Source organism: Mytilus californianus, unplaced genomic scaffold, assembly GCF_021869535.1.
Source record: "Mytilus californianus isolate M0D057914Y unplaced genomic scaffold, xbMytCali1.0.p SCAF_19, whole genome shotgun sequence".
Lineage (NCBI taxonomy): Eukaryota > Metazoa > Mollusca > Bivalvia > Mytilida > Mytilidae > Mytilus > Mytilus californianus.
In genome coordinates, this window is record NW_026262667.1 from 3,806,793 (window position 1) to 3,820,258 (window position 13,466).

At 30.3% G+C, this 13,466-nt stretch overlaps 1 protein-coding gene and 1 long non-coding RNA gene across 2 annotated transcripts; one reads left to right on the forward strand and one right to left on the reverse strand.

The window, feature by feature from the left end:
* The first annotated feature begins 800 nt into the window (after window positions 1-800).
* LOC127727090 (uncharacterized) lies at window positions 801-3,845 on the forward strand. The gene is made up of 2 exons (XR_007993775.1): window positions 801-1,369; window positions 3,531-3,845. It is a non-coding gene; the product is annotated as an uncharacterized LOC127727090 (long non-coding RNA).
* Window positions 3,846-9,758: 5,913 nt separating this feature from the next.
* On the reverse strand, window positions 9,759-12,560 carry LOC127726989 (uncharacterized). Its single transcript, XM_052234361.1, has 4 exons — window positions 12,554-12,560; window positions 12,090-12,235; window positions 11,653-11,872; window positions 9,759-9,997 (listed from the first exon to the last, which is right to left on the reverse strand). The coding sequence occupies exons 1-4, from the start codon at window positions 12,558-12,560 to the stop codon at window positions 9,759-9,761; spliced, it is 612 nt and encodes a 203-aa protein (XP_052090321.1).
* Between the last annotated feature and the right edge of the window lie 906 nt (window positions 12,561-13,466).

The window sequence follows — 13,466 nt, forward strand, 5'->3', positions numbered from 1 at the left end:
GACAAATAATTGAGAAGTCTAATTTACTTGACCCTGCATCGAAATCTTTTGAAAAAGGTGATGCCATTATGGCAGATAGGGGTATACTTGTACAGGATCTATTTGCAAATCAAGGGGTTCAAGTTTATATACCAAATTTCCTGAAAGGTAAATCCCAGTTGGATCCAGCTGAAGTTCTTCATGACCGAAGGGTAGCTTCAAAGCGTATACACATAGAGAGAGTTATAGGTTTAACAAAAAGTTTTAAAATATTAAAACATGGTATTTGTAAGTCAAAGCGGCAATTGGGTTCAAGAATAGTTTTTGTTTGTTTTGCAATTTCAAATTTCAGGAAGAATATTGTACATGGAAATGCTTGATGTTTTAAAAACACAATGTGACTTTATACATTTATTTCCCGTGCATCAGGGAGATATGAAGGTTTGTTCACTCAAGAATATTTATATCTCACGAGGGCTTTGCCCGAGAGAAATATGATTTTTCAAGGGGGGAACAAATCTTCATATCACCCGAATCCAAGGGAAATAAATGTTTTATTCCACTGCCTATGCTTTGTTTACTACATGTACATAAAATATTAGTTTGTATACATTTTTATTCCTTATCTGCTAAACAACACATATGCATTGATAAGGTCAAAAAAATAATATGTGTGTTTCCTACTACATCTTTGAAAAAAATTTGGTAAGAAGGTATGGATTTTTTTTTTATTTTACCCTTTTTTTTACATTCAGTCTATGGGAGAGACATTCTGACTTTAAAAGTGCTTATTGAAAATGACAAAAAAACTTTAGGGTACAGTGGGAAAGCCACACGTCAGTTCTACGCCTCCTTCCATATGACGTAACGGACAGGAATTCAAGGGCGACAATCGCGATTTTTACATAGACGGCGACAGTATCGCACCATCTCGGTAATTTGTTTACATCGTGTACGTTTGATTTTTCAAGAAATTTATTATTAAAGACAATTAAACTTGCATCATTTCATCATCAATTAGTTATATAGGTAAGTTTAACAGGTGACCATGCTATTTTTTCTTCTTAGGAGATTTTATTTTACAAGAAACAAACATCTGAAAATGGCAAGTGACGTTGTTGTTTTGGAAGATAAAAATATGGCGGGTGTTTTCCCCTTCTGAAAATAACTGACACATTTGCATCCTAATGGCTATTTAAATATAAAATGACCAAAAATAGTATCTATGATGATGGGAGTCCCTAAATATTTGCATAACTACCCATCACTCCGTGTCAAATTGCAACTGAGGCTGCGAAAGGGAAGCACATAAATCGACGCCATTTTTCAACAGATCCACATGAATAGTAGGTTTCTGTGCTTACAAAATCCTAGTAATATCCTTTTAATGGTTAGTAGAAAGATATGAACAATATCCATAACACAATTTTATTGATCAGATCGGTTTATGTCAAATTATGGCTATATATTTGCCCCTTTTTCGATGCTGAAATTTCCAGACCACATGTAAATAAACGCCCCTTTCCCAGCGTGAGACTTCAATTTTAAATAAAACTTTAATTTTGGCCTATCAATGTTAGCATTTATATTTTAGTTTATTTATAACGGTTGTGTAAAGTATTTGTGATCAATTGTGACAAAAAAAATAACAACAGAATAGAGAACTATGGCTAAAAGTATAAAGAAAAGAGAAAAATTGACTAAAAAATATAAGGAATAGAGAATAATGTTGTGCTTATTTATTGAGAAAAGAGAATGATGGGCAAAAAGTATAAAGAATAGAGAAAAATGACCTTAAAGATTTAATAATAAAGAAATGGAGGACACCCCATCCAGAACCTTGTTTATGTGAACAACAGTGCCATTTTTTTTGGTTAAATAATACATATATGGTCATGAAAAATATTTTTAAAAGATTTCAGGTATATGAAATATTAATCATTAGGAAAGTATCAGTTCTGACCCTCCTTCCATGCTAAAAAAACACAAATTATATGTGATTGATTGTTAATTTTTAATGCCACAGTATTGGCTAGGTGTTGTGGCCAGGTTTTATTGGTGGTGGATGCCTGATTGCTCATATACTTTATAGTACAGCCCGAAGAATGCCCTCAGATTTGAGGGAATCTCAAATTTCACAACTGATAAGCTTCACAGTTTAAAGTCCTTGTAATTTATATATCACTCTTCCCAATAAACTGACCACAGATGTTACACATAGGTTATCTGATAAGAAAGTCAACATTTTGACATTTTCTGTCTTTACTTGAAATATAAATATTCTTCATAAGATTTTGACAATCTAGTCAGTGTTTTTTTTTTATTAATCATGTTCAGATACAGTTAAAAGAATGTAATATGAAGTTATGATTTTTTTTTATTAATTTTCCATTTTTTTAAAATTTAGAATAGATCCATAATCTGTTGTCATTTTGAAGATTAATTTTCATTAGAAATGAATATTCTTAGTAATTTTCACATTTATTTTGATAAATGTCATTTAATGATAAAAGGAAATTTCCTAAATATTTAAAAGAAATTCTTAATAGAATATTCATTAGGCAAAGACAATTTGGAAAAAGAACCCTCCTTTTTATACGCCTGTTTATGAGAGGTATTATGGTATACCGTTGTCCATCCGTCCGTCTGTCTGTCTGTCATAGAAAACCACAGACCTTTGGTTACAGCAATCCTAATCAATTTTGATTGGAGTTCAGATAACCTGCACAAGGAGAGTTTGAACTCACAACCTGAATGCAGACTTACTTGTGCATTTACTTTATATTTTTGCTCTCATACTGATATTTTGTTTGTAATTATGACGTTTACTTACATTTAAAATCATTTATGAGGAATTAAAGATATGAATGATTGAATGAAAAGTTACCTTTGAAATAACAGATATGATAATTTAATGTTGCATATGAAGTTAAACTTTATTTAAATATATATTAATATCCATTAAAAAGATTGATATGTTGTTATAGTGATGAATTTAACTTTAACATGTTAAGATACTGAAGTAAATGAATAAATAAATAGAAAAATTTCTTTGAACATATGTTGCTGTATATGATTATGACCTTTTCTTATCAGACATATTATATAAAGTCATTAAAATAAATTATTTATTTACACCAAAAGTCTAAATTTTTTTGTTTATTTTTATTGAAGCTTATATACATACTTTTGATTATTTAAGATTAAAATAAGAATAATTTCAATTTCAAAAAAATAATAACAAATATCTAAAAACAAAATTAAGTATATATATTATGGAATTTTCTCATGTTTGAAGGCTATAGTGTAGCATAAAATTGCTTATATCCACTCCATTTGAGTTTTTGGGGATAGTAGTCTCATTGGCAGTTATATCACATCTGATTAGTTTTACATTAGTGAAATTAGAAACATTCAATTTAAATTAAAACTTGGACTACATAAGAATCAGTAGACAATTAAAATATAAATTATAATTTCATATGACAACTCTAGAGAAGTTGGAAATTATTTTCATTTAATATCATATGCATAAATTTATATATTTACAGATATCAATAGAAATAAGGAATAAAGAAGAGCAGGAAACATTTCCATTTTGAGGATTTATGGAACAGAGAACTATTCGACTTGTTTTTACTTTAACTTGGACTTTTTAACAATAATGCTTCTTAAATTTTAAACTTTATTGTTATGCGTTTGTTTTTTTTTTACTTTCAAAGTATTAAGTTGTATTAAATTTTGTTTATTTGATTGAAGTTTATTTTTCTTATAATAATTTAAGATATTATTTACATATGTTTCATTTTAACATTATTTTTATGCATTTGTATTTATTTATCTTTTAATAAACTTTTTTTTCTTAACATTTTTATATTTTTAAATATACAAAGTTAAACACCATAATCATTTTATATTGATGACATGGGGTAGATGTACATGAGACAATGCTGCTGCTGCAATACAATAAAACATTCATAGATGCAAAGCAAGCATATTAGCCATAAACATGTATGTACTGTAGTATTTGAGACATAAAAAAATATCAAAGATGTAAAAGGTGTACTTTAATGATTTATTAGGTGTGAAGGACTTAAACGGAGTGGTTTTAGAATCGTTCACTTCTCCCAGAGGTATCCTTGATGTCTCTCTAATGGCCTCTCATGACATGACTTTTCACTGTTATATGCTTCCAGGGAGATTTTGAAGTGTGGTGACCCCTGCACCTAAATACATCATTTTCAGCAGATACATATATCTGTTTTCAGACTATTGGATGAAAAGTTTAAACTAATATACAAATTAGAAAAATGAAAACTGAGCAACTTGAACCCACAAAATACAGATGATCTCAGGTGCTCTGGAAGAGTAAGCAGATTCTGCTCCATGTGTAGTATTTAGAATGAGATGCCTAGGTGCCCTTTTCCTATATGTAATCACATGATTTTGCAAATTATTGTGTGCTTTTATTATTGCAAATACAAAATGTATGAAGAATGGAATAAAATGTGTGAAAAAGTATTGCTTTTGCAGAAAAATCAGCACACAGATATAGGAATGGTATGAATCTGATTTAAGTATAGATCCTGTGTCCAAGCTTTGTTTTCTTGTAATAAGCTTGGACACAGGATTTGCATTTTAATCAGATTAAAAGGTATCAGAATGCAATTTATTATTTAGATACTCACCCACTCACATTATTGCAGTAATAAAAACTTTGCTATCCTTTCTGAATTTACAGTACCTAAAATATCCATCATGATAGACCTCGAAAAAGATTAGTGTGAAATAAAAGTTGTTGGTCAAACATTAATATCAACGCAACAAAACAGGATAACCAAAATCAGAGTGAGACATTCATATGCCATCTTCAAAGTAGACCTCAGAAGCAATATAGCTTTTTTTAATGCTCTTAATGGTCATATAGCTCTCACTTGTATTAAGACTTGTATATGTACTATGGCATTGAGCATACCTGTTGAAGGTTAATCCAGGAAAGCCCTTGGATGCATTCGATTTAGAAATTTTTTTTTTTTCATTTTCACTGTGAAGGAATAGTGTAATTAATGAATGCTATATTTGAAAAATACCATTGTTAATGTTAATTTCTTCAGCATCATATCTGGGTTGAACTATTTTTTTCAACTTTAGTTTTTCCTTGGGAAAAGTTGTTTTTAAAAGAAACCCATATTGACATGATTGACAATTGATAGAGGATGATAATTATAGGGAACAGTTTTAGCCTTCAACAATTTGCAAACCAATTTGTCAAGTATAAAGGACCTTATAAAACAGCACGTGATAAAAATTCTAAATCCAGAACTAATGATAAAATAAATACAGCTACTATATATATATGGAAGAAAAACTTTTTCAAAACAATTCTTTAAGAACAAGCACACACTTGAAAACACAATGACAAATACTTGTTACCAGGGCCCAGACACACTTAAACATGAATGGTTAGTGTACAACAGGTTCCTTGATAAGGACAGGCAAAATACAAATGTTTGTGTGTTAACTTCCCACTTGCATAATAGTTTTATTTATACAAATAAGAACAAAAAACTAAAAATCAAGTGAAAATTATTGACTCATTAGATTTTCATGTCACAGTGGCAGGCAGGCAATATTTGTTGATTTATACTTTTAATATTTTTAAAATTGACAAGTTGACACATTTCAGGTAAATATTTACAGAAACAAAGAATGACTGTAATCATTAGACTAAAAAAATGGCTTAAAACAGACATTAGCTGAGTGCTTACACTTTGCATTTGTGCAAGCTTTTCATTCAGACAATATTTTTTGCCCAACTGAAATTTCTTGAAAGTGGGAAAAGGGGGGGGGGGGGGGTGGGGGGGCTTCCAGACAACTGAAGTCATTTATATGGACAAATTCATTCATAGAATAAACCAGTTTCAATGTACTACATAAATCTGTTATACACTGCCGCATAATTAAATAAATGCAGAAAATTATTAAAACAAGGAGTCTGAGCAACATGAAAAAAATCAACAAATAACGGAGTGAAGCCTTCAACCTATCAACATTTTTATGTAAAACATATTAAAAATCCCGGAAACATCATCACACATCATTGTCTGAATCAATTTCGTGGTTAAAAACTGGTAAAATTAACATCATTTGCCCCATTTTGCAATGAAATAACGCCAAAAACGTTAGAAAAATGTTGATTTTTGACCTCCGGTTGAGGTATTTATTATGTAAACAAGACTCGAAGTGACGGGGAATTCTTTACATAGTCATGTGCCCATATGTTTCTGGGTCACATTTATTTATATCTCATCCAATGAAAAGCTTTAGGATGCAATTGTGTCAGTTATTTTCAGACGGGGGTATTACCCGCGGTTTTTTGGAAATCAACGGAGGTAGTCTTTTGATTTATCATATTTCAATAACGAAGCACTTATTTTAATATGTTTTTGACAGTCGTGTGACAAAATCTATTCTGATGAAGATTAAACCGCAAATACTGTTGGATGATAAGTCGTTTTGATAAATTTATTGTCTGAATCATATGCTACGTTTTTGTTTACACGTTGATTACAGCGCCACCTCGAAATTTTTAGATTATGTCCCCTTTCCCGCGTGACCACCGGAAGGAACTCTTCAATGTCACTGGCTTTCCCACTGGTAGGCTATTTTTGAGCTTAAAAAATAAGGAGGGTAGGGTAATGGGAAACACACATCTTTTTTTATTTGTCCTAAACAGTCCGGATCAAAAGTTAATTATTAGTGTATTTGCTTTAGAGTCTGAAATAAATACAAACACGCTAATGATTTTTCCTATAGCTTTTTAATAAAAAAAGTTCAAATCGTTATGTCACACTATGTAGTCCTAACATTTCAGAGGGGAATATGAAGATTTGTTTAATGACGTGTGGGATAGTCTCAACCAATCAAATATTGAACTAACGTGTAAGCTGTTATATACAATTATAGCCTTTGTATGAGGTCGATACAAGGATATATTGACCTGAAAGAAATATATTGACTGAGGACAAAATCCGAGGTCGATATACTTATTTGGGATGATATATCCTGTATTGACCTCATACATGGGCTATAATTGTTATATTATTAATTTCCGACCAAATTTGTATCAAAATTGTCATTTGATTTTGTTGGAATTTTATAGATATCATATTGTCTCCTAGGCAATAACAACATATCAGATGTTATTTCATTTATTTTTATGTTTGTTTTTTTTTTACATCGTATGTATTTGAAGATTTTTTTTCTTCAAATACTCGATCATAGATATTTTTTTATAAAATTTAAACAATATCATGAAATTCATTACATGACGTCACAAAGTATATCGGTTTTAGAGTATTCTAAAAATAACCGTGCAATATGCTTTTTGCTATGCAATATGCTTTTTGCTATCCGCCGTTTTCTACCTAGCTTCGAAAATATTGTTTAACATGTGACTATCCCTAAATGAATCAAATTAGTTAAAATATACGAATTAATAATATCAATATGTATAAGCAGTGGAATAAAAGGATCTTCTTTTTATTGTACTATAAATTCTAATCATAAAATATGGTTATCTGAAAGGTAACCTTCTTCTGTACAAGAAGATGTGGTATGATTATGAATGAGACAATATCGACCAGAGACTAAATGGCTTGGATGTAAGACATAGATGCAAGAAACTAAAGATCACATAAAGGCCTTCAAAATGAGAAAAACACATACCATAAAGTAAATAATATAACTATATTATAAAAAGCCCAACTTACAAGAGGTAAAATTATTCAAACAACTCAATACTGGTATATTTATCACTAAAGAAAAATTTATTATGATTTTTTTAATTGGCATCACTTTATTTGATTTTAATAAATGAAAATTGTAAAGTTAAGTGTTTGAGATTCTAGCATGTACGTCAAAAATTAGTATTTACTGGTTACAAATATTGCGTGTTATAATAATTATCTTGCATCTCAAAACTGTTTAATACATACATGTACTAAATAAATTGGATTATCAAATTAAAGAATTAGCTCTTCAATAATATAAGTTAATAATTTATTTCTTCTTTCATTATAAAGAGATATTTTGCTTGCTTCAGTAAGTCATTCTTAACCTTAAAAGTATAATGGGATAACAGTTCAATCAATTGAATTAAAAGAGTTATCTGTCCCTTTTTGAGAGATTTTTTTATCATTCCTGGTTGATTGTATAGGTAGAAACTTTAGATAAAGATATAAACCAGCATATTACAAAAAAACTTCAAAGAGATTTGTTAAAGGGGCATTTAATTTTCAAATCAAATCAATATATTAGAAAAATAATTTTATACATGTATCAAATTACAAATAAAATGACATTCCAAATTGAATAACTACTAGTTGTAATCAGTGAATATGTATTGATAAAATATTTATTTGTTTTAATTGAATTTCGTATGATTTTTACTACAAATTTACAATGTTGAAGCAACATACGGTCTGAAAACTCTTTGGTAAAATGACTCCAGTTTTGGAACAAGACAGTTATTACAATACTCCTCATTAAGGCTGATTTTTTGTACAAACAAATCACATAAGGTATAAACAACAAAGTAACATAGAGATCTTTTGGTGACAAAAAGCTGCCCTTGAATTTGATCATAATAATTACTGCTCTCTTTCAAAACAATATTGCCATTACTATCCATCTGTAAAAAATTGAAACTTGGACCAGGCTTAACATCTTCATTTCTTCCATTGTAGGGGCATTTAATTTCGACAATTGCTTTACCATCCTCTAAAATGGCATCAGGTGAAGCACCAAGGAAAGATTTATCAATACTGACATAAAAAACACATCTTTTAGCATTCATATTAAATTTTAAATTAAAAGCCTTCAATGCTTTAGCTTCATAGTTTTTGCCATGACTAAGTGCTTTGCTCTGAATATTTGAGCCATAAAAAAGTGAATGACAAAATTTGTTAGTGTTCCGTCTTAAAGTGACTTTACAAATCTCGCCGAAGGTAGATGCTGTGAGTCTCCATCTTCTTTCTTCTAACCACTTGGGACTGCAACTTTGTAGGCGGGTAGACCTCTCAATCAAATCTATATCTGATTGTGTAACCTATATGAAAACATAATATCATTCTGATTGATTGATTCTAATATCATGATCCTGTAAATTAAAAGAAGAAAAACTTTGAATAATTTAATTTAGTCCACTCCTTTTTGAAAATAATTGTTTATCCATGATTCCATATCTTTATTAAATTAAGACTTAAAATCATTACCAAAGTAAAAATATCTAAAGCATTTTGAAGAACATAATAGGAAAGCTCAATGACAATATTAAAAACCCTCTCTTATTTTGTCGTGTTAAGCATTAGGTAAATTTATAAAACAGATTAATGATTGATGAACTTCATGCATCCTTCTGTCATTTTTCCTGGGTAACTTGCATTTACATTTTTATTATATTTCTAGGACAAAGGGGGATAACTCAATTTTTTACCAAACTGTGATCCAAATTTATTGAACCAGTTTTTAATACCTTATTTGCTCTATCAACCCAATGCTCAGTAAAAGGCATGGGACAATAATCATGATCTTTGGCTACTGCCTGAAAATAAATATAAAACAATGAAGTGATTTATGATATTAATGGAAGAAATGAATATTTATGAATTTATTTAATGTTGTTATGACTCATGAAGGTCAGTGTTTATGATATACATAGATTAATGAATTTACCAATATATGTTATTTTTATTGTATTGTTTATTCTGTTAAACTGTTTATGTTGATATATTTATACAATTATAATAAACAGTCACACTTACCTGAATATCAGCTTTTTCATACAAGTATCTAATTGATAAGTCCATTGATGATACACTGCAGAAGTTTGTTACAGTGTTTTTGATGTGGTCATTGAAACCTGGGCAGTTTCTGTATTTAATTGGTCTAGGATCAGCAAGATAAACTGGTGCCAGCTTTCTCTTAGTTGGCAACTTTTCTGCTTTCACTGGAGACCCTTAAAAGAACAGAAGTAAACTGCAAAGATGCATTTTACTATGCAACAAAAAATCTGGAAGTTACTTTTTATCTAGTTAATTGGTAGCATTTGTCATACAGTTTTTTTGTCTCGCCTTGGAGATTATTTGGCCCCGCCCCCTCAGGCAAGGGCTATTGACTTTGAAACTTTTCATAGTTAACATGTATTAGTTTGTGATTAGGTCAATTTATGGGGAGGAAACACTAGTGGTAGGTCAATGATATTTGGTATGCAGTTGTATAAGCATTAGCATATTCATTTTAATGGAGATTATTTGGCTCCGCCCCCTTAGTCATGGTCTATAGACTTTGAAAATTTTGCTAAGTTAACATGTTTTAGTTTGTGATTAGGTCAGTTCAAGGGGAACCATTAGTGGTAGGCCAATGTTAATTGGTGTTCAGTTGTATAAGCATTAGCACATCTCATTTCCATGGAGAATATTTGGCCCCGCCCCCTCAGTCATGGTCTATTTACTTTGAAACTTTTGCTTAGTTTACATGTATTAGTTTGTGATTAGATCAGTTTAAGATGAACTGCTAATGTTAAGTCAATGATATTTGGTACGCAAATTTATTGGCATTTGCAAGTATCGTTTCCATGGAGATTATATAGCCCAACCCCTGATCATGGTTCATTGACTTTGAAACTTTAACATAGTTTACAAGTTAATGTTTGTGTTTAGGTTTGTTTAAGAACGACTTATAATAAGTCAATGGTATTTGGTATGCAGTTGTATTAGCATTGGTACATCTCATTCCATGGAGATTGTTTAGCCATGTACCTTCAGTCATGGTTCATCGACTTTGAATATTTGTATAACTTACATGTTAAAGTATTGCTATTTTAATTTCAACATTTGCATTATCAAAATTACAAAAAGGCGAGACATATCTCTGTGATAACAGTTTATTTTACCCAAACTATGAATACAGATTCATGTTGTGGTCCAGTTTGTAGTAACTGATGCTGATGTGTCAATGCATCTTGGTAAATACATTGTTGTCAGATGGTTGTCGTTTGTTGGTGTGGTTCATAGGTGTTACTTTTTTTATATAGATTATTAGACTGTTGGTTTTCCAGTTTGAATAGTTTTACAATAGCCATTTTTGTGGCCATTTATAGCTTGCTGTTCCATGTGAGTCAAGGCTCCATGTTGAAGACTTGTCTTTTGACCTATAATTATTAACTTTTATACATTGTGACCTGGATGGAGAATTGTCTCATTGACCATGTTGACACTCATACCACATCTTCTTATTTATACTGCAGATCTTAATTGGTACTGAAGTAAGCTAGACCAAGGGAAATTATGTCAATCTAACCTACATTTCACAATTGAGTATCTGTGATGAAGTTCTGCTCAATACTTTATTCTACAGCATAAACTAAAGATGATATTTTTATAACACATGGTACAATGCTAGATCTGGTTCATAGATTGTTAAGGTGTATTACCAATGTGGAAAAAGTTATAAAGTATGTAATTGAAATTTATAAAAGGGTAAGTTTTGGCAAATTTCTGGTGATTAATGAGATTTTTGCTTAAACTGTTTCGTCCCTGCCAAGGGTACTCGTCAGGTGGCTTTAGGCTACCACTACAGTTTTGCACTATGAAAATCACAAAAATTACATACCACTATATGATGATTTTGGCTTGGTAAACATCATTAAAGTGTCAGTACACGACCTTCCTGTATTTACATTGCCAGTTGCTATGAACTCACTAATCATTATTAGCACTGCTGCCACATGCTTGCAGGATCCATGTGGTCCCCTTCCAGCTGGACATTCACAATGTGAGTTCAGTGGATCACCGGAGCTCTTTTCAAGTTTCAACCTGTAGTTGTAAGTTACCTGAATACAAAATAAATTGTAAAATTGAAGGTAATAGAAACAGAAGCAATGAAATTTCATGTGTGATCTTTTGAAGTGAAGCTGACATTTAAAAAATAATGAATAACTAAGATGTAAAAATAAATGTATCTTTCAAAACTAATAATAAGTGAAGATTCATGATTACTAAATATTTCTCCACTAAGATAAAGATTAAGAGCAGAAAGTGTAATGATACCTTTTTCTTCATAGCTGCTCCTACCACACCACTAAGAAATATCCCATTATCATTTTTTAAAATAGAACACGCTAAAACTCTATGGCTTTCAAACATCAGTTGACCCTTTGTCATAGATTGCAGGTCACCACTATACACCTTGTCCTCTAAAAGATAAAAATTATATTAATCAATTATAGGTATGTGTTGCTAGTCCGTAGTTTTCTATGTGAAGTTTTGTTATTGATGTTTATCCTTTTCTTTTTTTTTTAATTTATTTTTGTCCGTGGTATTTTTTTGTTACTTAAATGTATAACTTAAGAGTGTCCCTTTTGTGTCTTCCTTCTCTTTTAAATATTTAAATGTGAAGGTATAACAGTTATAATAATTAAGAAGCAAAAAGATTTTTTAGGTACAAAAAAACACAGTTATTATAAATCAAGCATGAAGATCATAAATAAACAGGGTTAACAACATGTACTTACCTGCCATCCTATACAAGAAATAAGCCTCTATTTGCTCTCTTGATAATTTCGGCATGATGAGCTTGTGCTCCTTCTTCAACTGTTTAAACCCTGAAACAGGCCATTCTACCTCCAATGGCTCTGGAGCATGGATAACAGGATTTTTGAAATTCTGATTTTTATCATATGCTCTTAGTCTACAAAAGAAAATAAAAAATGTGTTTTTTGCAAATGAATTAAAAAAAAAAATAGAATGAAGTGTTCTCAAGTATACAATTACAAAATAATATTTGAGTATTCTAAAATTACATTTATTGAATTAAAATGTACAAGGCATTGGATAGTTGTCTCATGGCATTAGCAATCATATCACATCTCCTTATTTTTGTTTTAAAATGAATGTTTAAAAAGTATATAATGATGTGAAGTATTCGAGGAAATAAAAACAGTAAGTATAAATAAAGAATATGTTTGAGAAACATATTTTGGAAGAAACACATACATGTACATGTAGCTGGTGCTTATTCTCTACCAAATATATACAGGGAGCATAAATACTCACTGTAATTTTTATGACTGAGGGGGTTGGATATTTGTTTGCAATTCTTTCCATGGCCAAAAATATGTATCACCTATCACCTACCAAATTTTGCTTTATATTATATATATATATATATATATATATATTTCCTATAAAAATCTTTTTTTTGCAGTACAATATTATGTTGAAGCTTATCTCCTTCACTGGCTTCAGAGCATTAACCAACACATATAGATCTATCACTTATCTTCTTTTTTTTCTAGTGTATTTGTATTGTTCAGTCATTGGCTACTATTGATATGTACAAATATAATATTTTTTAGGTTTTATTAGATGGAAAAATATATAGCAACAAAAACATCATCAGTAAATAAAAACGTTTCTCAACAATAA

Excerpts from the sequence above, each read along its gene's own strand:
- LOC127726989 (XM_052234361.1), bottom strand. Across the intron at positions 11,873-12,089 it reads GAGCAGCTATGAAGAAAAAG|GTAACTTACAACTACAGGTT; the intron begins GTATCATTACAC and ends TTTTGTATTCAG. Across the intron at positions 9,998-11,652 it reads GCCAAAATCATCATATAGTG|GGTCTCCAGTGAAAGCAGAA; the intron begins GTATGTAATTTT and ends TGTTCTTTTAAG.